This window comes from Lentinula edodes (assembly GCF_021015755.1).
Source record: "Lentinula edodes strain Le(Bin) 0899 ss11 chromosome Unknown C8R40scaffold_59, whole genome shotgun sequence".
Lineage (NCBI taxonomy): Eukaryota > Fungi > Basidiomycota > Agaricomycetes > Agaricales > Omphalotaceae > Lentinula > Lentinula edodes.
Genome location: NW_025764365.1, coordinates 204,786 through 226,275, shown reverse-complemented (window position 1 = coordinate 226,275; position 21,490 = coordinate 204,786). Strand labels below are relative to the sequence as shown.

Here is a 21,490-nt window from a genome sequence, read left to right as displayed (position 1 = left end):
CGGAAATTTTGGTTTAGGGTTTAGGAAGGATCATACAATTATCATGGACGTTATAGACGTTAGACCTCGAGTTCGACATCATCTTTTGCTGTAGAGCTTATTGTAATTATTTTGTAGATAAGTTGACCAAGATTTTTATTCTGCTTTTCTGCGGGTTGATGAAGTAATCCTACAGCACTTACCATAACTGGACAGTACACCTATTGCTGATGCACAAATGAGTTTTGGACGATGATAAATAAAATTAAACCACTCTGCACTATATAGAAAGACAAAGCTAGTAAAAATATAATTTTTGGCGCAGAGGGCATACAGAAAACAGAGACGGTCACAGCGATCTCCAATCCCCTTGATATCCATGTGAAGTAGCGTGTGGTTGTCGTTATTCAACTCTGTAGCTCGTGCACGCTACAGTTCATTAGGAATCATACACTAGCATGCTATCCATTGAAGCGATTCTCAGAAGACTTGCACCAGAGCGAACGGTTCAGTAATTCTTCTTCTTCTCGTCGACAGAGAGACCGCCCGGGCCCATGTTGACAAGGAGAATCAACCCGCCCACAATAGCTGTAATACGAGAAAATATTCAGCATTCAAAAACAGGAGCCAAATATCAAGTAGGGACTTACACAATGTCTGGAAGAAGTCATACTTCAAAAAGTCACGTTGTGGGTGTGCGGATGGAACGGACCACCAGTTATTGGCGAAAACATTGAAGACGCTAAGGACAAAAACCAGGAAGGCGGCTGACCACTTGGCTTTGAATCCAACAGCGACCATGATGCATGCAGCGAGACCAACGATGGACACGAGAACACGAGCGATATTCCATGTACCTTGAATGATGAATCCGAGAAAGAGGAAAATAAGGAGAACACGACCGGCAAGAAGGAAGCTATATAGACCACCGTTAACTCGAAGGTAATAGGAATAATACCGAAATTGAGACACACTATTTTCGGCGATCCGTCTCGCTTAGAGATGGAAGTCCGGCGAAAAGTTTCTTGCGTGTTATCATGGAGTCACTGAATACCATGAAAAGACCACCAATGACGCTTAAATTACGAAGGAAGAATGTGAGGTCGAAGATAAGCCCGTAACCAAAGCCTTGAATGACGACGACGCCGAGCAACCCCGCCACTGAGTACTCCGTATAGCGTTTGAGAATCACAGCACCAGAAGCACCAAGCATGACCTATAAGCAGAGGCTTTAGTATAATAATCACAGGAGGCCAACAAGAACACGATCCCGTATGTATTAAGGTCAATCAAACAGGCACATATAAAAACGTTTTTGAAATCATGTACTGCTTGAACGCGTCCACGAAAACTGATACTCACAACGACGTTTAAGAGAAGGAACAGATGTGACAAGCCCCAAGGGAAATGCCTGTGTCTATTGTCCAACATTAGTTGATAGCGAACTCTTGAGCCAAAAGGGCACGCACTGCTGCAGGTACCAGATTTGGTCGGACCATTGGGTGAGAATCCTTAAAGCATCCTCCAAAAACGTCACAACAATCATGAAGCGACCAATTGCCGGCAAGTGGGGCTTTAATGGTTGAGCGTAAATCTCGATGCTGTCCTCGACCTGTTTGCTGATAGCGCGAAGCTTTTCTATGGGATCATCTGGGTTGGCGGAGCGGTAGCCTGTGGATGGCCGTGAATTGGACAGCCCATGGGGGTCAGGGTTGTAGTTGGCGGATTGCGGGCGAGCAATACTAATACGAGAAGTCATAACAGAAGATATTGGTTGAGCGCTGAAGTAAAAAGGCTGGAAATTTTTGAAGAAAGCGAATGACCACCAGTTTCTGAAAACGGTTATGTATACGTGGCGAGAGAACGTGGGAATTTTCCTCCGATTGATGCGTGGCTGTGGACCGTGGTGGCGAAATCGTTGCCCCGGACATCCGATAGGATTTCAGGAATCTGCGTTCCAATAATCTAAGAGTTTGTAGACCGTCGAAGGGGCACGTCAAAGGAAGTAAAGTGGTGTATCATGCCTCAATTATCTACGTTATATACACGGAAAATAGATCCTGACTCGGAATCCTTCGATTTAACTTGGCTTTCAAAATTCAAATAATGATTCCAGTTCTGCAGATCTCAATCACCGGACCTTGTAATCTCGACGTTCCGAATCATGTAGGTAGTCGTTCCGGTAGGTCCTGGACTCCCGGAGCTTCCCTCCATCTGCAACGGATGAGTGGGTCTTCACGATATTAGGGAAGGGGACTTTACCTGAAGATCAATGATCCTGTTACCGGGCCGATATCAATCAACACACCCCGTCTCAACTTTACAGAGCAAGTACTTACAACCAAAGGGCAGCGCCAACGAATCCAGAGCCAAATTGTGTAGTCTTCAGCTCGTTGTCCATGTAGAAATCGATGCGGACGTCCACATTGTTCGACTCTGCGGTGAGAACTGCTTTGAGAGAGTGGAACGATAAGTCCGAAGGCCAAGGAACAATGTCCGAGACTACGACTGTAGAGGTGTTGAAGGTGTTGAACCAGGTGTCGGCGGTTCCTTTCCATTCACCCAAGTCGGTCTCTGGGGGCCATCCAACTACTGCCTGAAACAAAATGAAAGTCAAGAGTCACATAAGTACTTGTCCGAAATATCACAGCCTACCGTCAACCTGTTGGAGACGAGGGAGTCGTTATTTTATTTGATTTTAATCAAGTATGATTGAGTTACCAGAATGCAGGCCAGGTCCCTATGTGAAGCAACTTCAGTATAGATAGATCTATGCCAAAAACTGAAATTATCACCGACTAGGTCGATGTACTCACCGAAAGTCGTTGGGGCACTGAACTCTCCCGTGATAGTATACGAGTTTGCACTAGTGACCGTGATCTGTTCCTTGGCATAGATTGTACCACTTCAGAGCATTATTGAGTTTCTGCGTAGTTTTTTTTGTTATTCTTTACCTGGCATAATGAATTGCTGGATTCGGATTCGCCGTACTGGTAGGCGGAACAGCACCCGACGTCGGTGTTGCAATCAGGCTAAGTGTACTGGATGCAATCACGATATTCTCGTGGTAGCTCGAGTTCCCAACCATCCGAGCACCTGCCAAAGAGGTTTTCACATTTCAGAGCTCAGTCGAAATTGTGGAGGAAGAGCGAGAGCGCTTACTCCCGTTGTGGTCCGATCCCCAGGGGTATAGATACGCCCAGTACTGCTCCAAAGTAGTGTACGAAGAAAATGACGTAGACGGGATTACTGTCGTTGCAGCTCGAACTAAAGGAATCGCTAAGAAAGCAACAGCCAACACTACGGCGGAGAACTGGTTGCTATAAAACATCTTCGTGATCATATACCAACATGAGACTTAGTAACCTAGAATGCTTACCGAAGATAAATCATTGTTGTTATCGTTGGGCAGAGGGACCTTCTTTATGAAGTTTGCACTATCACCGTGTGGGTGTTCCTTTATATACATGAGGAGTCAAAGAAATATACATGCAATGCATCGATGCTTGTAAATGGGTGTTTGCGTGGAATCAGAATTCAGGTGATCACTCACTGCATGGACGACTTTATTATTTTCGAGTTTGTTGCAACGCCCATGACCGAGCTCGGACCGTCAGAGCCCAAATATTTGACGAACGTCGTCGACATCATGCAAGAATATAAGCAAACTTTTTCTGATGAGTGTACCGTCACCATGTGCAACCGCGGTTCGATATATTCGATTGGACAAGAAAAAGTGAGAGATAAGTCAAAATAGGTAGAAACAGGTCATGACGTCCGCTGGCCTTGTACTTATAACGAGTGGCGATTCAGGGTTTGTGTTTAGTCTATGCCAGGATTTCTCCGATGTTTCCTGCGTTGTATGTATACAGAAAGCTTATACACGCGTCAAGATGTGAAAACATACTCGTGCAAGTTGCTTCTAAATTGCTTCAGGTGTTCACAACCTTGTGCATAGCCTGGTGACCAAGTCCTCTATAGGTTGTCGTTAACATAGAGACCTCGAAGTTTCTCGTGTTAAACACCATTTAGGCCTACCTTGTGCCGTCTTGCGATAGATTGAAGATTCAACACTTATCAGTGAGAAGAAATCATTGAGACCTACCTCCGTTGATACGAAGACCGAAAAGTACAGATAGAGTATGCGTCCATAGATTGATTTTGTACGGATGTTACAAAGGAGTCGACACTACGCACAAAGTCGATTAGGTGCTCTTGTCATTCAGCTTGTGCGACCGCCAAAGTGCACGCCATGCCAGAATGCATGCTGCCGAGACGATACCATATGGTGGTATTAGCCAACTTACAACCCAACTCCATCCAGCCTCTTTCCTGAGCCCCGCAACAAATGCATCGATTTTAGCGTTCAGCTCCTCGACTCCTCCAGAATTGTCTATCCGGTCATCAGCGTATCTGAGTTTGTCATTGATAGGTATTTGAGAGTCCAGTCGTGAGGAAGCATCTTCAATAGAGGAGTTGTCGCGGAGCATCAGTCGCTGAAGTTGAATATCGGGAGGACTACATGTAACATCGAAAGTCAGTCAGAATTTAAGGACACAGAGAAACGGCGCACCAATATACAAGCACCACTTTATACACTAGCTTCCACAGCGGTCCCTCTATCAACAAGGGTACATCCAATACACAGAATCTCTCGCCCTTCAACCAGCACTTGGCAACACCCCAGAACATCGCCCGTCTAACTGCTGGGTGTACAATAGCATTTAATTGCTTTCGCTTCTGCTCGTCCTTGAATATGATAGAGCCAAGTGCTTTGCGGTCCAACGAGCCATCGGAAATCAGGATCCCGTCACCAAACTTTTTGACGATCTTCGCTAGACAAGAAGTGCCAGGTTCAACCACTTGGCGGGCGATAACGTCGGCGTCGATGACAGGGACATGCCGTTCTTTAAGAAGTTTGGAAACAGTAGACTTCCCGGTGGCAATACCGCCTGTGAGACCAATGACTAGTTGATGTTAGAAGTCAGAAACAGATATTGTGAGGAATCAAAGTACCCAACATACGAATGAAACGGAAGAGATAAAGAGAGAGACGGTGGGAAACTAGACGCCAACCTTACTCCGACTCGCGTTTTGAAATTGATGCTCAAAAATGCTGGAGCTCGATTCTCGCGAGCTTTCAGTACTGTTCCATTAGACACAAAGGCTTTCTCTGACACTCTTTTCTTGCCCAAGACCGCATTTCCACTGCGACCGGACCCAACGAAGAACGAAATTTTGTACCGCTCACGGACTTGCGAGGAACTGTACAGATGGCAGGTGAGGAGAACATCGATCAGCATTGTGAACTCTTTCGTGACCAAGAACCCTAGCGAAAGAATATCGATGGTCCAGAATTCGTATTTCATGATGGTCCGCCGTATGCTAACGGGGATTTACACATGGGTAGGCGTGAACTTGATTCCATTGTCTCCGCGCGTCTTGACTGGGCAATTGCGTAGGACATGCTTTAAACAAGATCCTCAAAGATATCATTAATCGGTTCGCGTTGTTGAAGAGTAGAAAAGTACAGTGCGTTCCCCATCCCGTTTCAAAGGCTTCTATAAATGAAGATTTCATTCCGGGTAGTTATATTCCTGGATGGGACTGCCACGGTTTACCTATCGAAAATAAAGCTTTGAAAGAGCTCGGAGTGCGCGTCGACTGTTCCTATTCATCATACGTCTCTAAATTCTGTTCAGAAAGATTCTTCTAATATTCCTCCATCTACTATACGCGCTGCTGCTCATGCAGTGGCTGTTCGAGAAATTGCATCGCAGAAGGAGCAATTCCGTCAATTTGGTATCATGGCTGATTGGGACGACGACGCGTCCACGTACCGCACATTGGATCACAGCTATGAAATGAGACAGCTGCGTATCTTTGAACAGATGGTTAACAACGGTATGCTGAATCCGCTGCTCTAAGGCTAAATGTTCTGAGATGCCATAGGTCTCATACATCGCCGATATCGCCCAGTACATTATTCACCTTCATCTCGCTCCGCATTAGCAGAGGCGGAGTTAGTATACAAGGAGAACCATGTGTCCCATTCTGTATACGTTACATTCGCTCTAGATCACCCCTCTGCTGAATTAGTACTCAAAACCACCAACTTATCTTCATTTGAGCCAATCCAACTTCTAGTCTGGACTACAACGCCTTGGACTTTGACTGCGAACATGGTATGGATTACAAGTCTTCCAGTACAGTCCTCCCTAATTCATCTTTTAGGGCATTGCAGTGCATTCAGACATGGTATACACACTACTTCGTCGGATGACCGACTCTTCTTTGACCTTAGTTGCTCAAAGTCGACTCGAAGCCCTCCAAGACATTCTTGGGCCTATCGAAATACTCGCAGAGCTGAAAGGTACTTACATGACGTTTTTTCCTGAACGATACTCAGCATGTTTTTATAGGCGTAGATTTAGTCGGTCTTCAATACTCTCCAATCTTCTCCTCTTTGTGTAATACAGAACCTCCTGCAATGCGAATTTTAGGATCTTCACACGTCACTTCGGAGTCGGGTACGGGTCTGGTACATTGTGCTCCTGCTCACGGAGAAGAGGACTATAAACTGTTCCGCTCTCATGATTTGATCTCCTCTGGAACGCAGTCTCCTTCCACCGCCATGTCAAACACCTTGATCTGTCACGTCCACGATGGTTTATTTTCCGAAAAAGTTGTCGATGTAGTTGGTCCCGCTGCGCACATGCTCGTTGGAAAACCCGTCCTTGAAGAAGGGTCGCGTGGGGTCGTCGAACTCTTGAAACAAGCCGGAAGACTATTGGCTGTGAAGAGATATACGCACAAGTATCCTTACGATTGGAAAACGGATAAGCCTATCATCGTTACGTGCGTGGTGCTTCCCTTGACTTTTGGTTTGGTTGATTGACCATGGCTTACTGATAGTGCAACGTCGCAGTGGTTTGCGAACCTTGATAGAATCAAGGACGACGCATTGAAGGCTTTGAATGATGTTCAATTCTATCCAAATCAGTGTCAGTTTTCGGACTACAGTAATACCAGCTCCGTGACTGACATCTAATCCAGCCCGTAATCGTCTTGAATCCTTCATCCAGTCTCGTTCCGAATGGTGTATCTCCCGACAACGTGTATGGGGTGTGCCCATTCCTGCACTACTCAACACCAGAACCGGAGACGCCATGCTCAATCGTGGGTCTCTCCGACACATCATTAATGTCTTGGAAGAAAAGGGTGTCAAACATTGGTGGGAAGGGCCGGTGGAGGAATTCCTTCCTCCTGAAATGAAAACGGTCGATGTAGGGGAATGGCAGAAATCCACGGATACAATGGATGTATGGTTCGATAGCGGGACTTCCTGGTCGATGTTAGATCCTCCATCTGAGGGTAGATCGTTCCGTGCGGACGTATGTTTGGAAGGCTCTGACCAGCATCGGGGTTGGTTCCAAAGTCAACTTTTGACTGCGGTGGGGTCTGCTTCAGAAACGATTACGGAGTATCCCAGCGAAACTGCGAGTCCGAATGCGAAATTGCGCAGCCCTTATGGTACACTCATTACACATGGAATGGTACTAGACGAAAAGGGGAAGAAGATGAGCAAGTCACTCGGAAATATCGTAAGCCCTTTGACCATCGTTCTGGGAGGAACTGTGAGTCTTCGTACATTACTTAAGGAATTCACCCTGATGCTATATATGTTCATAGGACAAGAAGAACGACCCCGCCTATGGTGCTGATATTCTCCGCCTATGGGCCGCTTCTGTAGAGTTCAAAACCGACATATCGATTGGGCGTACGTCGTTGACCCAAACCGCCGAAGCGATGCGTAAGATCCGAAATTCCGCAAGATTTATGTTGGGTAATATCAGAGACGGTACAGCGTTGGAAGGGCTCGAAAGGGTCCAAAGAAAAGACATGGGCTTGGTTGAACGATTTGTTATGCACGAGTTGTATGTGCTGGAGAAGATTGCTTTGAAAGGCTACGAGGAATTTGATTTCGCGAAAGGTAAAGAAATTGGCTTTGGCTTGGTTCTATGTTCTGAATACTACATAATTTTACAGTGACTGCAGCACTTGTAAATTTCGCCAACACTACACTCTCTTCGTTGTATTTTGATATCACCAAGGATTGCCTGTATGCCAACTCCTTCCAAAGCATCGAGAGGAAAGCCGTTGTCACTGTTCTCGAAAAGGTTCGGCTTTCAACACACCATTTTTCCATGTTTCTCATAGATAATACCCTGCAGATTCTGGATACGACGACTTCGATTTTGGCACCAATCCTTCCTCATTTGGCTGAGGAAATACATCAACATCTATCTCGTGATCAGAACCTACATCCGAAATCTTTCTTTGAGAAAGGGTGGAAACCACTCGTGAGTTTTCGTCCTTCCCTCTTTGAAAATACACGTTATGTTATTATGCTTGTAGGATCCGGAATGGGAAGATTATGCAGCAGCGAAAGATATGAGTTATCTATTGAAAATCAGGAAGGCGGTTCTCGGCTTATTAGAGGAAGCAAGGGGACATAAGTACGTAGCATTCCCTTTGAATCTGTGCACTCTCTAATAATTACTTGATCCTACTTCTGGTGAATAGAAGAGTTAAAAGTTCCCTAGAAGCGGAGGTAGACATCCTGTTGCCAAACGAGGGAGGAGATCATCCTGTGGCAGAACTCTTAAAACGAGAAGGTACTGAGATACCCCAAGTTCTGTTTTGATCGCTTGAAGAACGTTTCTTTCAGAACAAATACTCAAAACGCTCTTCATCACTTCCGATGCGTCTCTGGTCGACGAAGGCTCCCTCGGAAGTGGTTCACAGTCCTCAGTGTGGGTATACACAGAGTCACTAGACGTTGGGGAAGATTTAGGTATGCATTGTAAATTTCTCAGGTGAAGGCCAAACGGCTTATATTTGGGATTTTTTGGAAATCTAGACGCACTTGGAATACGCGTTCGGCCAGCTTCGGTAGCCAAGTGCCCGCGGTGTTGGACTTATACGAAACACGCAAAGGAAGAAACTACATGTGCGAGATGTGCGGATGTGTTGCGTTCGTTGTGAACTGGCCCAAGGGACTAGAGTTCGCAAAGATCTACCGAAAGCAATAGATGCAAGTGTTGTCCATTGTCAGTGAACTTCATCAACTTTAGTAGCGCTTCCTTACGATACTGAAGGAAATGATCTAATATTGGGACTGGACGAGTCGTTGAGCACTGGCCCCTCACTTCGAGAAATGATTGCTGAAATGTCGAACTCCGGCGATATTCCGGCGAGGCGATTCGAGGCCTGCGTGACTTGTATCATTGTATCAAGACCCATACTTAGATGAAAAACCATGGACTTATTCAATGCGATACTTGATATTAGTACTCGATTTCTAGAATTCTTCTAGTGCGAATTTCTGTGGATGTTCTGAGGGTTCAACCAATGCATGTGCTGTAGCGGGTAAGTGCTCCGCCTGCATTTTATTGGGAACTGGTATCTCGGAAGATTGGTAATTATGATGCAGGTGATACTAGCCTGAGAGCGATAAGGAAGGATAAGGATTGGCTATGGAGCTCGGTGAATGTTATGAGCCTATCAAGAGACCGCTTCATGGCCCATAGGAACCCCTTTGAGGCTCGCCTGGCTAAGTATTAAACTTGAGCTTGAGGCTTGAGTTCTCGAAGTAACCAGAGGTGACCCCAGTAGACGGAAAAATCTAGGGTCGAGAGTCGGACCGTTAGAATTATTGAATGACGTCACGGAAATCCCGCGATTGATATAAAGAGCTCCCTCCTCTTTCAAGAATTGTCATATCTAATCATTTCATCCACCATGCCTGAAGGAAAAATGAAAGCCCTCTGGTACGACGCAGTAAGTCTCAATATATGCGCTATCTATCCTTGCTACTGAGTTCAAAGTATCGCTGCTTGTAGCCACACAAATTCTCTATCAAAGAAGTCCCAATTCCTCAAGTCGGTGACGACGATGTGCTCTTGAAGGGTATGCCCACGTATGCATACCTCAATGCCTTACAGCTAACCGCATTTAAATAGTCACTTGTTGTGGTGTATGCGGTACAGATGGGCACATCCACGAAGGCAAGTTCACAGTCATGATTGATACAATCCGAGTATTGAAGAAATCAACGCACCTACGTAGGCGAATTCATTTCCAAATTTCCACTTATTCCGGGACATGAAGCCATCGGAACTGTCGTTGAGATGGGCAAGAACGTGAAAGGCTTTGAAAAAGGTGACCGCTGTGTCGCTGATGTCGGAATCACGGTATGTGGCGAATGTAAACCCATCGACAGCGTGGATTCTTCATGCTTTTTTTTAGTGCGGGAGTTGTTTTTACTGCAGGCGTGGCCAAGAGTTACTTTGTGAACACTTTAACGCTCGAGGGGTGACCCAAGATGGTGGTTTTGCCGACTACATCGTATAGTAAGCGCCTCACACGTTATACTTAAAATTGGAGGCTCATTTGTTCTCTCGTGTAGTCAACAAAAGAAGCTGTACAAGATCAAGAACCTAAGCGACGAAGAAGCCACACTTCTTGAACCCGCCGCATGTGCTATCCACGGCCTCGACAAGCTCAACCCCCAAGTTGGAATCGAGGTTCTCCTCCTTGGTGCTGGACCAACGGGTCTTATTCTCGCACAGCTGCTCAAACTCAATGGTGCATCGCGAGTCGTCATTGCTGCCAATAAGGGTATCAAAATGGATATTGCCAAAGATCTTGAGGCCGGAGACGAATACATTGAACTCGACAGGCAGCAACCTGAGGCGCAGTGGAAGAAGCTCAAGGAGGATAATCCTTATGGCTTTGACGTTGTCGTAGAAGCAACGGGTGTGGAGAAGCTAGCGAATGAGAGTATCAACTATGTCAGACGAGGAGGTACCTTAATGATATATGGCGTGTACGAGAATAAGGCTCTAGTACACTGGCCTCCAAGCAAGATTTTCGGTGATGAAATCAAGGTTCATGCATCCCTTCGTTTTCACACTGTAGCTTCTGACCAAATTCCTGCTTTAGATCATCGGATCCTTCTCACAAACATATTGCTTCCCGCGCGCTGTTGCATACCTCGACAGCGGTAAGATCAAGGTGAAGGGGATGGTTACCGACGTCTTCAAACTGGAAGACTATCAGGCAGCATTGGACAAGATGAACAGTAGGAAAGCATTGAAGATTGCAATCAAGCCTTGAAACTTGAAGCTTGATGCTTTGCGCAGAAATCGGAACAGTGTACCCGCTTACCCACAACGTATTTATTTGTAGTACGAAAAGAACTGTACCATGTATGTATTATCGTCTTCGTAGTGTCTTCGTATTAGTTTTTCAGTAATGATGTAGCCACTTTTTTCGAGTCCGTATTCGTTGCGATTCAAGCAGATATGGAGTGCACATATTATTGAGCAATTGCGCGTCTAGGATAAAGATGTCGCGTAACTACGCCGATCCACCAGCCTCCACCCTCCCTAGCTCAGTTTCGTTCTCTACAGGTATAGTATCGTTATCTGGCCTGTCGTTGCCGCTGCTGGCATTGGTCGTCAAAACCGCTTCCCGTATTTTTGCAAGCTCCTCCGGTGTCTTGAAAGCCGTTGACATAATGAATTTGGCATCGAGAGCCTTGTGCAATTCATCCACTCGTAATGATTTGATCTTTTTGAGGAAACCAGATATTTCTAGTGCAGTCTACATTGGAAAATGAATGAGTGAACCTCTATCCAAGCAAATAAGATAGACACGACTACTTTGATATCCAGCAGGACTTCATCGCGCAGCGCCGTAAATACCAGATCCTCCACTTCTTGTAACGGCGTCCCCAACATACGAGACGCTTGCGCAGCGGCCAAGACTGCTTTGGCGGATGTTAAATGGTTTTGTAGATACTGTGAATTAAACGTCGCTAGGGAAATGTCTTCTGGAAGTATCTTGTCGAGCGTCTCAGTGAAGACTGGTCCACTTGGAGATGGTATAGGTTCGGGAATAGTTGAAGCTGTATCAGAAATTTATTGAGTGGTCAAGACAGACGAATGAGTCGAAGGGCAAGCTGACCAGAAAGCTTAGCATGTATAATGCGTACATGCAACTCGGGATGCTCCGGATTTAACGCTCGCGCGCGAGCTAAAGCTTGGACTGCTTGCAGGTGCTTTCCTGCATAGTGATACCCGAGTGAGATGGCTTCCAAGATGAAATGTAAATGCCCACCTCGACGGATGGCAACATCGTAGATTGATATCCAGACATCAATATTATTTGGAGCAAGCGTTGTTAAAGGCTGTAGCAGTTTTGCAGCAAGCGTCAACGGTTCTGGTGAAGACAGGAGCTTCATCCCATCTGGGTCGTCATCTTTGTAAGGTACGTCAAGCCCTTTGTCTTCGTTCGTCGAAGTGGTTGGGGCTGTAGCTGCGGCTATAGTGGACGAAGTAAAGAAGTTCAGGACAACTTTTCCAATTAATGTTCGCTGTATGTACCTTTTTTTGCAGCATCTTCCTTTTCCTTCTGAGCCTTTTTCGCCTTTTTCTTGGCCTTTTTCTCTGCATCTGTTCCGCCGCCTGGGGCGATAAACGGAGAAATAGGGTAAGAGATCTGTTAGGATCAAAGGTGTTCAACCTCACCATCGACATTGTTAGACGCGAGCTTAGGGTCGTCGAAGACGTCAACATATATCTAATGAATTTAAAGAGATCATGTACTGTAGTGTGTCAATTCAAACGTCACTCACTCGAGAAGCAGCTAGAGCAGCTTTGATGTAACTAGGATGTGATCGGAGATGATCCTCCCAATCCAGCATGCTAAATGCAAGCAGTTGCAGAGATGAGGTGTACACGCATTATCTTTAAGGCGAAGTACTCACTTTAGGTATACATTGATAGTGAACTTGCGCAAGGAATAACCATGAAAGTCGTACTGGTCATCTTCATAGTCGTCAAAAACCTATCAAGAAGGATGAGCACACAGTATTCTTATGATCCGATTGAGTTGCCACTTCACTCTTTGGACAGCGGTGTACTTCTTGAGCGCAAGATTCAACCTTCCTGCACGTTGATGTGCATCTCCTTCTTCCAGTAAATAGAACAACGACTGCATCTCCTCTAGGTCGGCCCCTGGACTTGGTGCATCTTTCTAGAGAATTAGTCAGAGGTAAAGATTATGATATGTTTTTCTATATACGATACACACCTTTGTGAAAAGCCCTAACAATGTACTAGCTTCATCAATTAAACCCGCCCTCATCCTATACTTTGCACTTTTGGTATTCAAAAACCTGTCCTGTCCATCCAAAAGTCTCGCATCCTCCATCGCGCACGAGGCGCCAAAGAAGTCTCCAGCACGTTTAAGAGTTCGAGCTCTGCAGGTGTATAGTTCCGGTAAAGTAGGCGTATGAGCAATAGCTAGGTCAAGAAGTTCCATCGCCTTTGAGTATTCCGATAGGTAAGAGTAGTGTTGGGCGAGGAAGTACAGAGACCATAGATACGTCGTTGGTTCCGTAGATGTAGAAGATGGCGCACTAGATGGATCGGGTGTAGTATCTTTCCGTATTGACTCTGCGATGTCTTGTAGAGATCTCAATTTAGCGTGATCCACGTACAATGATTTGACGTCGACGAAGAGCGAGGGTATGCCTTTCTTCAAACCGGAAAGGAGGTAAGGCTGAGCTAGTGCTTGAAATTCCTCGTTGGATGCTAGCGACAGGGACAATCGGCGGGGAACATTAGCCTTGGGTAATTGCGTGGAGAATTCCCGAAGGATAACAAGCGCTTCAGAGGGATTTTCATCTAACTAACATTTGGTAAAGGACACGCATAATACTGGCAATTCATACACACCTAAGTTGAGACCTTGGTTCGACATATAACCTTTGTAATAATCGTAACATTCCGGGTTGTGCTCGATCAGTACCTTCCAAGCATGTTCCGCCTCAGCCGATCTCAGTTTTGATAACAGTCGGGCTAAAAAATTGAATGTGCAAGAGTTGGGACTTCAATGAAGCTAATTCACCTCGGATTTCCATTATAGCAGTCTTATCTACGATTGCACGATCTTTAGCACTGACATCCAGCAACGCGAGAGCTTCAGTGTATTGTTCTAGTTCCTCCAATACCCGGACGTGGTAAAGTAGCGTCTCGGAGTGTTCTACATCATAATGAGGAACATTCTAAGGACATGTTAAAACAGCACATAATTTAACAGCGGTCAGCGAACCACGAACCTTGAGTGTTTTCTCGTACTCAACCAGTACCTTCGTTGCCTCAGCGAGGTTGCCGCTCAAGTGGTACGCAACAGCCAACGCAATCCAATTTTGCCGCGCTGTGGGTCGCAGTCTAAGAAGCATATATCTCGTCTCAACAAGACTATCATAAAGCCTCAGTTGTGTTTGCAGCTGAGCAACGTCCCGTAGAAGGTTCATATTCTCCTACTCATCTGTCAGGTATTATTCGAAGAATATTATCCACGTCACGGACTTTATCGAATCGGAGAGCTTGTGTGTAGGACTTGAGGGCGTCTTCATACTTCTTCTCTCCTTTCTGGATGAGTCCGAAGACGTGCCAGACGATGTGCGAAGTGAGATCCATCCTGATGCCCTTTCTGACCAGCTCTATCCCCTCCTCTCGCCTGCCCATGTGCACCAGAACGAGACCTTTCATGCATAGTGTCTCTGTACAAAGATAGAGAAAGGAATTTGTGAAACTTGAGAAGTTGTCACTTACCACCGTGCTCGGGGTATTTCTTCAAAATTTGGTCGGCTGCCTTGAGGCCCTTCTTGAGCTGTTTTGCTTCATACAGAGACAGAAGTTCCTTGAACAAGGATGACTCTTTAGATGACAGATATCTATTCGATTCCTTTGGAGCTACAGTCTTTTTGGACATGTGGATGTACAGATGGAAAGTTGCAAACAACCCCCGCGCGCAATCTGCGCGCCATGGTCATAATGAAACTCCACTGAGTCAGCACTCAGGAAATCGGGGTTCTACAATACGTCTTGCTCATTCTAATGATGTACTCATGGTAGCTATATATGACTGCTTTATCATTGGTAAATCTCAGGGTGGTCCAGATTTCAGAATTCATCCGTATTTTGGAAGAAAGAGACGAACGACATGAGGCATGGGCAAAGGTACAGTGATTGCATAGTCATTGCGAGAGCATGATGTACATAGAAACACGAAGAACAGATGATTACTGGGAAGATATCGACCTGTGAGTAGATAAACGGTGAATAAAGGGGAAAAGCCTACGAAAGTCAGAGCGGCACCCTTAGTCTTCTTCTCACCACCAAGTTCGAAGCTGATATTCATGAGATTCCAGACTAAATGGAAATCATGAAGGATACGCACTGCTTGCACCTCTTCAGTGTCATCTGTGCCTTGTACTTGCAGACTGTACATTCTAGACGTAGAACAACCTTCTTCGTTGTTTTGGCCTAACAGAATCGATATCAATATCTGTCTCGAGGAACAGACAACGACGCACTTTTTTGTGGAAGACCGGCTTCGTCTGACCACCGTAACCGCTTTGCTTACGGTCGTAACGTCTCTTCCCCTGTGCGAACAATGAATCCTTGCCCTTCTTGTACTGTGTCACTTTATGGGGCCTATTGAATGACTCAGTAACACGGAATGCTAGCAAGTACACCGAGATGACGCACGTATGTTTTTTGCAGGTCTTGCCCTTGCAGTCTTCGAAATAAAAGACGAACAAAGCCAATGATTACACGATCTTCAGATCAACTTGGCATAAGGACTACTTACAGGTTCGGCGGGTCCTAGAGACGAGAGTAAAGAAAATGAGTGTTTAAACCCCACCGCACATATTCCAAATAAAATGTACAAACTTGGGGACGTTGACCATTCTTGCGGTTGCGCTACTTCGTTGGCGGAGGATTGGACGGACTGGAAATTCAGCCCCACGATGTGCGTGACTTTCCTCGTGACCCGAATCAATCAGGTAGCTGTACAGTTTCTCACGCCCTCAATTCGGATTGCACCTTTGGATTGCGGAGCAACGCCTTCTATCTTGTACCCATGACCACCAATATACGGTGAATATCCCTCCATTTACTGCGCCTGCTTGAAAATCCCACTTGAACTTCGAAGGTATCGAGCTTTCCCTCACCACTGTAACTATCAACACCTTGCACTGCATGATTTCGACCTCTGGAAATTGTCTGGCATAACGAAACATTTCAATGTTGGTAGTGCAGCAATCGTACAGCATATGTATGTATGTGAACGGAAGATTACACAAATTAGCTGCAGTGCCGCAGTTTAGACTGTCGGAGCTTGTCAAAGTTCCGTCCGAATCCCGTTTCCGATTGTTTATCTTCGGAAATGTCGCCTCACAGGTCAGTTCAACGCGTCAACGTCTCAACATTCAAGGCTCAAGACCTCGCAAGAATACATAACAGTCGATGTTCCGGATGTTTCGATCATCGAGAGACGATGGAGGCCATTACTGAGGAGGCACCTTGAGTGCTGGATCATTTTGATAAGGAAAAGGTTACTCGATAGTGCTATCGAGATAAGACTGTAATAGGGTTACCCTTGCCACCATGCTAAGCTACCGCATTTACTAGTACTAACAATAAAATTCGTTTATCATTATGAGAAGCGATTTAACAGTGAGATATGACAGGCAACGCACAAGTCGAACTTTGAGGTACAGAGAAAGACGAAGAGTGCACTACAATTTGAGATGTCTACTATATCCAGGGATACTTAGGCCTAAAGCAGACCCCTCGAGGGAGGCTGACATTAAAAATCAGGAATCATTCGCAACTTTGAGGCAATGAAGAAAGAGGCGCGAGTTATTCAATACACAAAAGCCTTCAGATCTTCAGAGCTTGTAGGTCTATGTAACAGACAAAGGATGAAACTGCCGTACTTATTGTATTATACCATGTTTAATCAATGTGTTTCAAAACATTCCGAGATTCATCAACTTGCATAGCCGATAAGGAGGTCCCGAAGAAAGAATGAACTTGAATCAGCACAACGGCCGCAAAGCTCGAAAAAAATATACGAGTAGAACAGCTGTACTCAGCCTGTACCTCGCGATACCCGGTTTTATGGCCAATTTCGTGACAGTTTCTGGGAGAAACTGTGAAAAATTTGAAGAAACGTTCTCACGGGTGCTTAAATTAGGAATTTCAAGGGTAAATTTCTTGTCCCTGACAATAAACAAGAAATAGATAAAACCAAACCAGAGTGTCGTACCACCTCCCGAAATCATTGCCCTTCAACTGGCACCACTTTGAGAGTCTGGTTAAAACGCGGCCGCTCCAGACGTAACTAATACTGCACTCCGTAAGTTCAAGGTCCCCCATAGATTCCACTGCTGGTTACTGACTGTTGTTCGTTAGTATTCGTTCCTGTCTAGAGCGTTCAGCGCACTATTTTCGTTATGCGCGCTGTACTCAAGCCCTTCGTAATCCATGCCGCCTATTCTCCCATTGAGACTATCGTCTTTTTCTCCATAGTTGGAACTTTGGCTTACTTCCATGTCCTTTCCGCCATCAAACACTCAGCCTTCTTCGCACCCTCTTATCCTTCTATTCTACGCCCTTCACATGCTCTTTTACGTGGTAACGAATGGGTCAGTGTCCGAGACACCTTCTGGCATCACGCGAAAGCCAAATACTCTCCCGACGCCTCCATACTTCCTCTCGAACTCTTTCCAGTCGAGTATTCGTTAGATTCCGTTCATCGGTTAACGGAGGTGCGCATCATATTATCCTTACGTGTTGAACGACCTAATGATTTCTCACAGACCACTCCCGACTGGTTGACATTCTTTGCAAATACAGATTTGACCGAATCGGTTCTTAACTTCACAAAAGAAATACCTACTTCCATATCGGGATTCGCATATGACAACGCCTGTTTCAGACCCGTCAGTAGCGAAGCGCTTGAACTCGAAGCGCCTTGCTTTACAAATGAGCTGGTCAAGTCTCGGTCCATTCATCAAACCCTTGCGTTCACACCAGGTGTCAAGGAAGACTTTACTGTCGCGTTCGACCGTTTGATCAAGTCTTCTCCGTTCCACGGTGGCGTGGAATTTGAAGTAGAAGCTAAACAGGCTGAGGCAATCGGTGACATGAAGAGTAGCAAATGGGTAGCGTATGCCGCTACCGCTCTTGTCGTACGATTCTGGGATTTAGCCAAGGTATGTCATCTTTTTTAACACCGCGCCGTATGAATCACTCAAATGTGATTTTACCATATACAGAAAGCAGATTCCCTCGACATCGTCTTGATCTTGGCCGGCTACGTCCTCATGCACGCCACTTTCCTTTTGTTGTTCTATCGTTCTCGCCGACTCGGTTCAAATTTCTGGCTTCCTTCTGCCATTTTTACTTCTTCCGTATTCGCACTTCTTTTGTCCCTGCCGATTGCTATGTGGTTCCGCATTCCCATGGATCCAGTTGCCCTAACGGAAGCCCTTCCGTTCCTCGTGTGCACGGTCGGATTTGACAAACCTCTGCGCCTGGCTCGAGTGGTGTTCAGTCATCCTCATCTACAAAGCCCTGTAGGTGGCTCTAGCTCAAATGGACAACTAAAGCCTGCAGGCGAAATTGTGCTCGAGTCGTTGAGCAGTGTCTATACTCCCATATTTCGTGATTATGTTCTTGAGATTGCCGTTCTTGTCATTGGAGCTTACAGTAAAGTCAACGGTCTAAGCGAGGTGTGCGCGCTTGCTGCTCTCGTCCTTGGCATGGACTGCTTGTTGCTATGCACGTTCTTATCGTCGATCCTTTGTGTCATGATTGAGGCAAGTTTGACTTCAATCACGGGGTCGTTCGACATTACTGATCGTGTTTCCTCCTTAGGTCCGTCGTATTCAATCCATTCGGGCTATCTCGAAATCCAGAGTTGCTTCCAGAGTCGCCTCTGTTGCTACTTCGCCTACTAGTTCACCAAAGCTTCGTCCGTCGCATCCCAGCTTAGGCAAAAAAATCTCTTCCTTGGTTTTAGGTGAAAAGGGATCCAGCCTCCCTGCAACCCCCGGAAAGAAACAGGATAAGCCTGAGAATCCTGTAGCTCGCCTCAAATTGCTCCTGGTAAATACACGCCTTCATCATTAGCTTCATGCACCCCTACTCATGAGTGTCGTCTCCAGATCACTACTTTCCTCACACTGCATATCCTCAACTTCATTACTCCCTTAACTCCTCAACGACATCTCTCCCTGCAGTCAATAAACTCTTTCCGCAAGGTTGACATCTCGACTCCTGCGATTCAGCATGTCCTGAACTCCCTTGCTGCCACCGAGCACATTGAGGCCGAAGTCAACGAGGGTACCGAGACAAATAACCATGGTCTTTTAGTTAAGGTTAACCCCTCCATTCATGTTCGGGTTATACCCCTGGACTCTGCTATTCACGATTCCGCGAGCTCTTCGTCTGATTCTGGTACCTCTCGTTCCACCTCGGAAATAGTGGAAAACTTTATGTCGAGCTGGTCCCGTCTTGTAGGAGATCCTGTCCTGTCGAAGTGGATTGTGATGGTTCTGGCAGTCTCTATTAGCTTGAATGGCTACTTGCTCAAAGGGATTGCAGCAGGCCTTGGTGGGAAGGGATCCGTGGCAAAATTGGGTGGCGTTCGGTTTGGCGGTGACGCTACTGCTGAACCCTCATCATCTTACGCACATTCCGAACCTGTCGTAGTACAGCAACCTGTCTCGCCTATTGCTCTCATGCCGCCGCCAATCATTGCTCCCGCTCCGGCACCTCGTCGTCCAGCAACGTTTACACTCGATGAAGTCGACCGCAGGCTTCAAGCACGTCGTCTCACTCAGAGCTCTTCCTCCCAAGATGCGTCGTCGTCGTCTTCTGATAACGAGGAAAATGACGTGATTGTCCGTTCGCTCGAGGAATGCATCGAGATCTTTGAAAAGGGTCCCCGACCGGTCAGCGTCGCTTTGTCATTATTGAACGATGAGGAGGTTATTCTTCTGGCTCAAAATGGAAAGGTAGCCGCATATGCGCTAGAGAAGGTACTAGGAAACACTGAATATGAGAGGGCTGTGAGAATTCGTCGTGCGCTGATCTGTAAGTCAATTTATTCTCTGTAAGTCTGTCTGTCAAACAAGCCAATTCTGTAGCTCGTGCATCGTCAACACAAACCCTCGAACATTCGGACGTACCTATGCGTCATTACGACTACTCTCGTGTTATGGGCGCTTGCTGCGAGAATGTGGTCGGTTTCATTCCCCTTCCTCTAGGTATTGCTGGGCCTCTGAAGATCGATGGTCATCTATTTCCTATTCCCATGGCCACAGCTGAAGGTACACTCGTCGCCTCCACTTCTCGTGGATGCAAGGCTTTGAATGCTGGTGGAGGAGTGACCACCGTCTTGACTCAGGATGCAATGACCCGAGGGCCTGCTATCGACTTTCCCTCTATCGTCCAGGCTGCGAAATGTAGGGCTTGGATTGACTCTGAGGAGGGCTACTCTATTGTCAAGGAAGCATTCGAGTCAACATCGCGGTTTGCGAAACTGCGCAGTCTCAAATGCGCGATGGCTGGCCGAACGTTGTTTGTCCGGTTCGCCACTGCCACTGGGGATGCCATGGGTATGAATATGATATCTAAAGGTACCGAGAAGGCTTTGGAAGTCATGCAGCAACACTTCCCTGACATGATTACACTGGCATTATCTGGCAACTACTGTACAGACAAGAAGCCAGCAGCGATTAACTGGATAGAGGGTCGGGGAAAGAGCGTCGTTGCGGAGGCGGTCATACCAGGGAAGGTCGTCAAGAGTGTTTTGAAGACAACAGTAGAGGCACTTTGCAATCTGAACACGAAGAAGAACTTAATTGGAAGTGCAATGGCTGGATCTATCGGTGGTTTCAACGCTCATGCTGCCAACATTTTAACGGCTATATTTCTTGCTACTGGTCAAGATCCTGCGCAAAATGTTGAAAGTTCTAACTGTATGACACTCATGGAACCGTGAGTTGAATTCTTCATCTGTGTGCTCTTGAAAACTGACGTATTCTAGTACCAATAACGGTGAAGACTTACTTATGACAGTCTCAATGCCTTCCATTGAGGTCGGTACTGTCGGCGGTGGAACCGTCCTCGCTCCCCAACAGGCTATTCTCGAAATGCTTGGGTTCAAGGGTGCTCACCCTACACATCCTGGTCAAAATGCTCAAGCCCTTGCTCGCTTAATTGCTGCGGCCGTTATGGCAGGGGAACTTTCGTTGATGAGCGCTCTTGCTGCAGGTCATCTTGTCCGCGCTCATCTGGTACACAATCGCTCTCAACTTAATACACCTGCTGCTTCTACCCCTGTTACGCCCGGTGGTCCTCTCGGAACTGAGACTGGTGGTGTTCTCGGGATAAAGGCGAGAGAATTAGGTATGAGCGCTCTCACACCATCGGCGTCCACTGGGTCATTACCCCCTTATTCATTAGAGAAACCTTGAACGCTACAATACAACATTCGTATGATATATTTCTACTTATCTTAATTGTGTAAATTCAACTGTATCTACTAACAAATTTACGTTTATCTCCATACA

General features: G+C 46.2%; 9 protein-coding genes across 9 annotated transcripts; 4 read left to right on the top strand and 5 right to left on the bottom strand.

Annotated features, from left to right (window-relative positions):
* Positions 1-130: 130 nt before the first annotated feature.
* Positions 131-1,922, bottom strand: C8R40DRAFT_757550 (SURF4 family-domain-containing protein). The gene is made up of 5 exons (XM_046236135.1): positions 1,449-1,922; positions 1,342-1,396; positions 954-1,195; positions 630-895; positions 131-567 (listed from the first exon to the last, which is right to left on the bottom strand). Exons 1-5 carry the CDS (start codon positions 1,736-1,738, stop codon positions 488-490), a joined length of 933 nt encoding a protein of 310 aa, XP_046080232.1. The 5' UTR covers positions 1,739-1,922; the 3' UTR covers positions 131-487.
* On the bottom strand, positions 1,923-3,611 carry C8R40DRAFT_757549 (endo-beta-1,3-galactanase). Its single transcript, XM_046236134.1, has 10 exons — positions 3,533-3,611; positions 3,359-3,436; positions 3,142-3,299; positions 2,934-3,075; positions 2,796-2,884; positions 2,701-2,719; positions 2,635-2,641; positions 2,319-2,575; positions 2,242-2,257; positions 1,923-2,193 (listed from the first exon to the last, which is right to left on the bottom strand). The coding sequence occupies exons 2-10, from the start codon at positions 3,370-3,372 to the stop codon at positions 2,107-2,109; spliced, it is 789 nt and encodes a 262-aa protein (XP_046080231.1). The 5' UTR covers positions 3,373-3,436; positions 3,533-3,611; the 3' UTR covers positions 1,923-2,106.
* A 573-nt stretch (positions 3,612-4,184) lies between these two features.
* Positions 4,185-4,953, bottom strand: C8R40DRAFT_1060188 (CoaE-domain-containing protein; the record flags this gene model as incomplete). The annotated part of the gene is made up of 2 exons (XM_046225330.1): positions 4,185-4,497; positions 4,553-4,953. Coding segments are annotated over 2 exons (714 nt in total), but the record flags the coding sequence as incomplete, so codon positions are not given.
* A 99-nt stretch (positions 4,954-5,052) lies between these two features.
* C8R40DRAFT_1132197 (uncharacterized protein) lies at positions 5,053-5,708 on the top strand. Its single transcript, XM_046229232.1, has 2 exons — positions 5,053-5,632; positions 5,682-5,708. Exon 1 carries the CDS (start codon positions 5,083-5,085, stop codon positions 5,476-5,478), a length of 396 nt encoding a protein of 131 aa, XP_046080229.1. The 5' UTR covers positions 5,053-5,082; the 3' UTR covers positions 5,479-5,632; positions 5,682-5,708.
* On the top strand, positions 5,450-9,325 carry C8R40DRAFT_1132194 (tRNA synthetases class I-domain-containing protein). Its single transcript, XM_046229231.1, is given in 16 exon segments — positions 5,450-5,486; positions 5,504-5,511; positions 5,569-5,632; positions 5,682-5,883; positions 5,932-6,164; positions 6,214-6,352; positions 6,402-6,837; positions 6,895-6,983; positions 7,036-7,616; positions 7,672-7,972; positions 8,029-8,159; positions 8,214-8,342; positions 8,398-8,498; positions 8,566-8,657; positions 8,711-8,836; positions 8,903-9,325. The coding sequence occupies 13 exon segments, from the start codon at positions 5,787-5,789 to the stop codon at positions 9,025-9,027; spliced, it is 2,580 nt and encodes an 859-aa protein (XP_046080228.1). The 5' UTR covers positions 5,450-5,486; positions 5,504-5,511; positions 5,569-5,632; positions 5,682-5,786; the 3' UTR covers positions 9,028-9,325.
* C8R40DRAFT_1132185 (chaperonin 10-like protein) lies at positions 9,326-11,327 on the top strand. The gene is made up of 7 exons (XM_046229230.1): positions 9,326-9,822; positions 9,885-9,951; positions 10,005-10,049; positions 10,111-10,235; positions 10,291-10,394; positions 10,451-10,931; positions 10,987-11,327. Exons 1-7 carry the CDS (start codon positions 9,784-9,786, stop codon positions 11,158-11,160), a joined length of 1,035 nt encoding a protein of 344 aa, XP_046080227.1. The 5' UTR covers positions 9,326-9,783; the 3' UTR covers positions 11,161-11,327.
* Positions 11,328-11,329: 2 nt separating this feature from the next.
* On the bottom strand, positions 11,330-14,856 carry C8R40DRAFT_1155770 (NMDA receptor-regulated protein 1-domain-containing protein). The gene is made up of 15 exons (XM_046229605.1): positions 14,670-14,856; positions 14,424-14,617; positions 14,171-14,374; positions 13,960-14,116; positions 13,788-13,910; positions 13,141-13,736; positions 12,952-13,083; positions 12,815-12,894; positions 12,683-12,752; positions 12,576-12,627; positions 12,432-12,512; positions 12,166-12,369; positions 12,013-12,111; positions 11,709-11,953; positions 11,330-11,649 (listed from the first exon to the last, which is right to left on the bottom strand). The coding sequence occupies exons 1-15, from the start codon at positions 14,827-14,829 to the stop codon at positions 11,404-11,406; spliced, it is 2,643 nt and encodes an 880-aa protein (XP_046080226.1). The 5' UTR covers positions 14,830-14,856; the 3' UTR covers positions 11,330-11,403.
* On the bottom strand, positions 14,857-15,887 carry C8R40DRAFT_1259818 (60S ribosomal protein L44). Its single transcript, XM_046233806.1, has 7 exons — positions 15,795-15,887; positions 15,712-15,725; positions 15,609-15,639; positions 15,434-15,554; positions 15,298-15,383; positions 15,199-15,247; positions 14,857-15,142 (listed from the first exon to the last, which is right to left on the bottom strand). The coding sequence occupies exons 1-7, from the start codon at positions 15,809-15,811 to the stop codon at positions 15,140-15,142; spliced, it is 321 nt and encodes a 106-aa protein (XP_046080225.1). The 5' UTR covers positions 15,812-15,887; the 3' UTR covers positions 14,857-15,139.
* A 1,246-nt stretch (positions 15,888-17,133) lies between these two features.
* C8R40DRAFT_1132174 (hydroxymethylglutaryl-coenzyme A reductase-domain-containing protein) lies at positions 17,134-21,422 on the top strand. The gene is made up of 8 exons (XM_046229229.1): positions 17,134-17,265; positions 17,322-17,677; positions 17,729-18,124; positions 18,188-18,730; positions 18,789-19,019; positions 19,079-20,009; positions 20,063-20,915; positions 20,965-21,422. Exons 2-8 carry the CDS (start codon positions 17,363-17,365, stop codon positions 21,392-21,394), a joined length of 3,699 nt encoding a protein of 1,232 aa, XP_046080224.1. The 5' UTR covers positions 17,134-17,265; positions 17,322-17,362; the 3' UTR covers positions 21,395-21,422.
* The last annotated feature ends 68 nt before the right edge of the window (positions 21,423-21,490 follow it).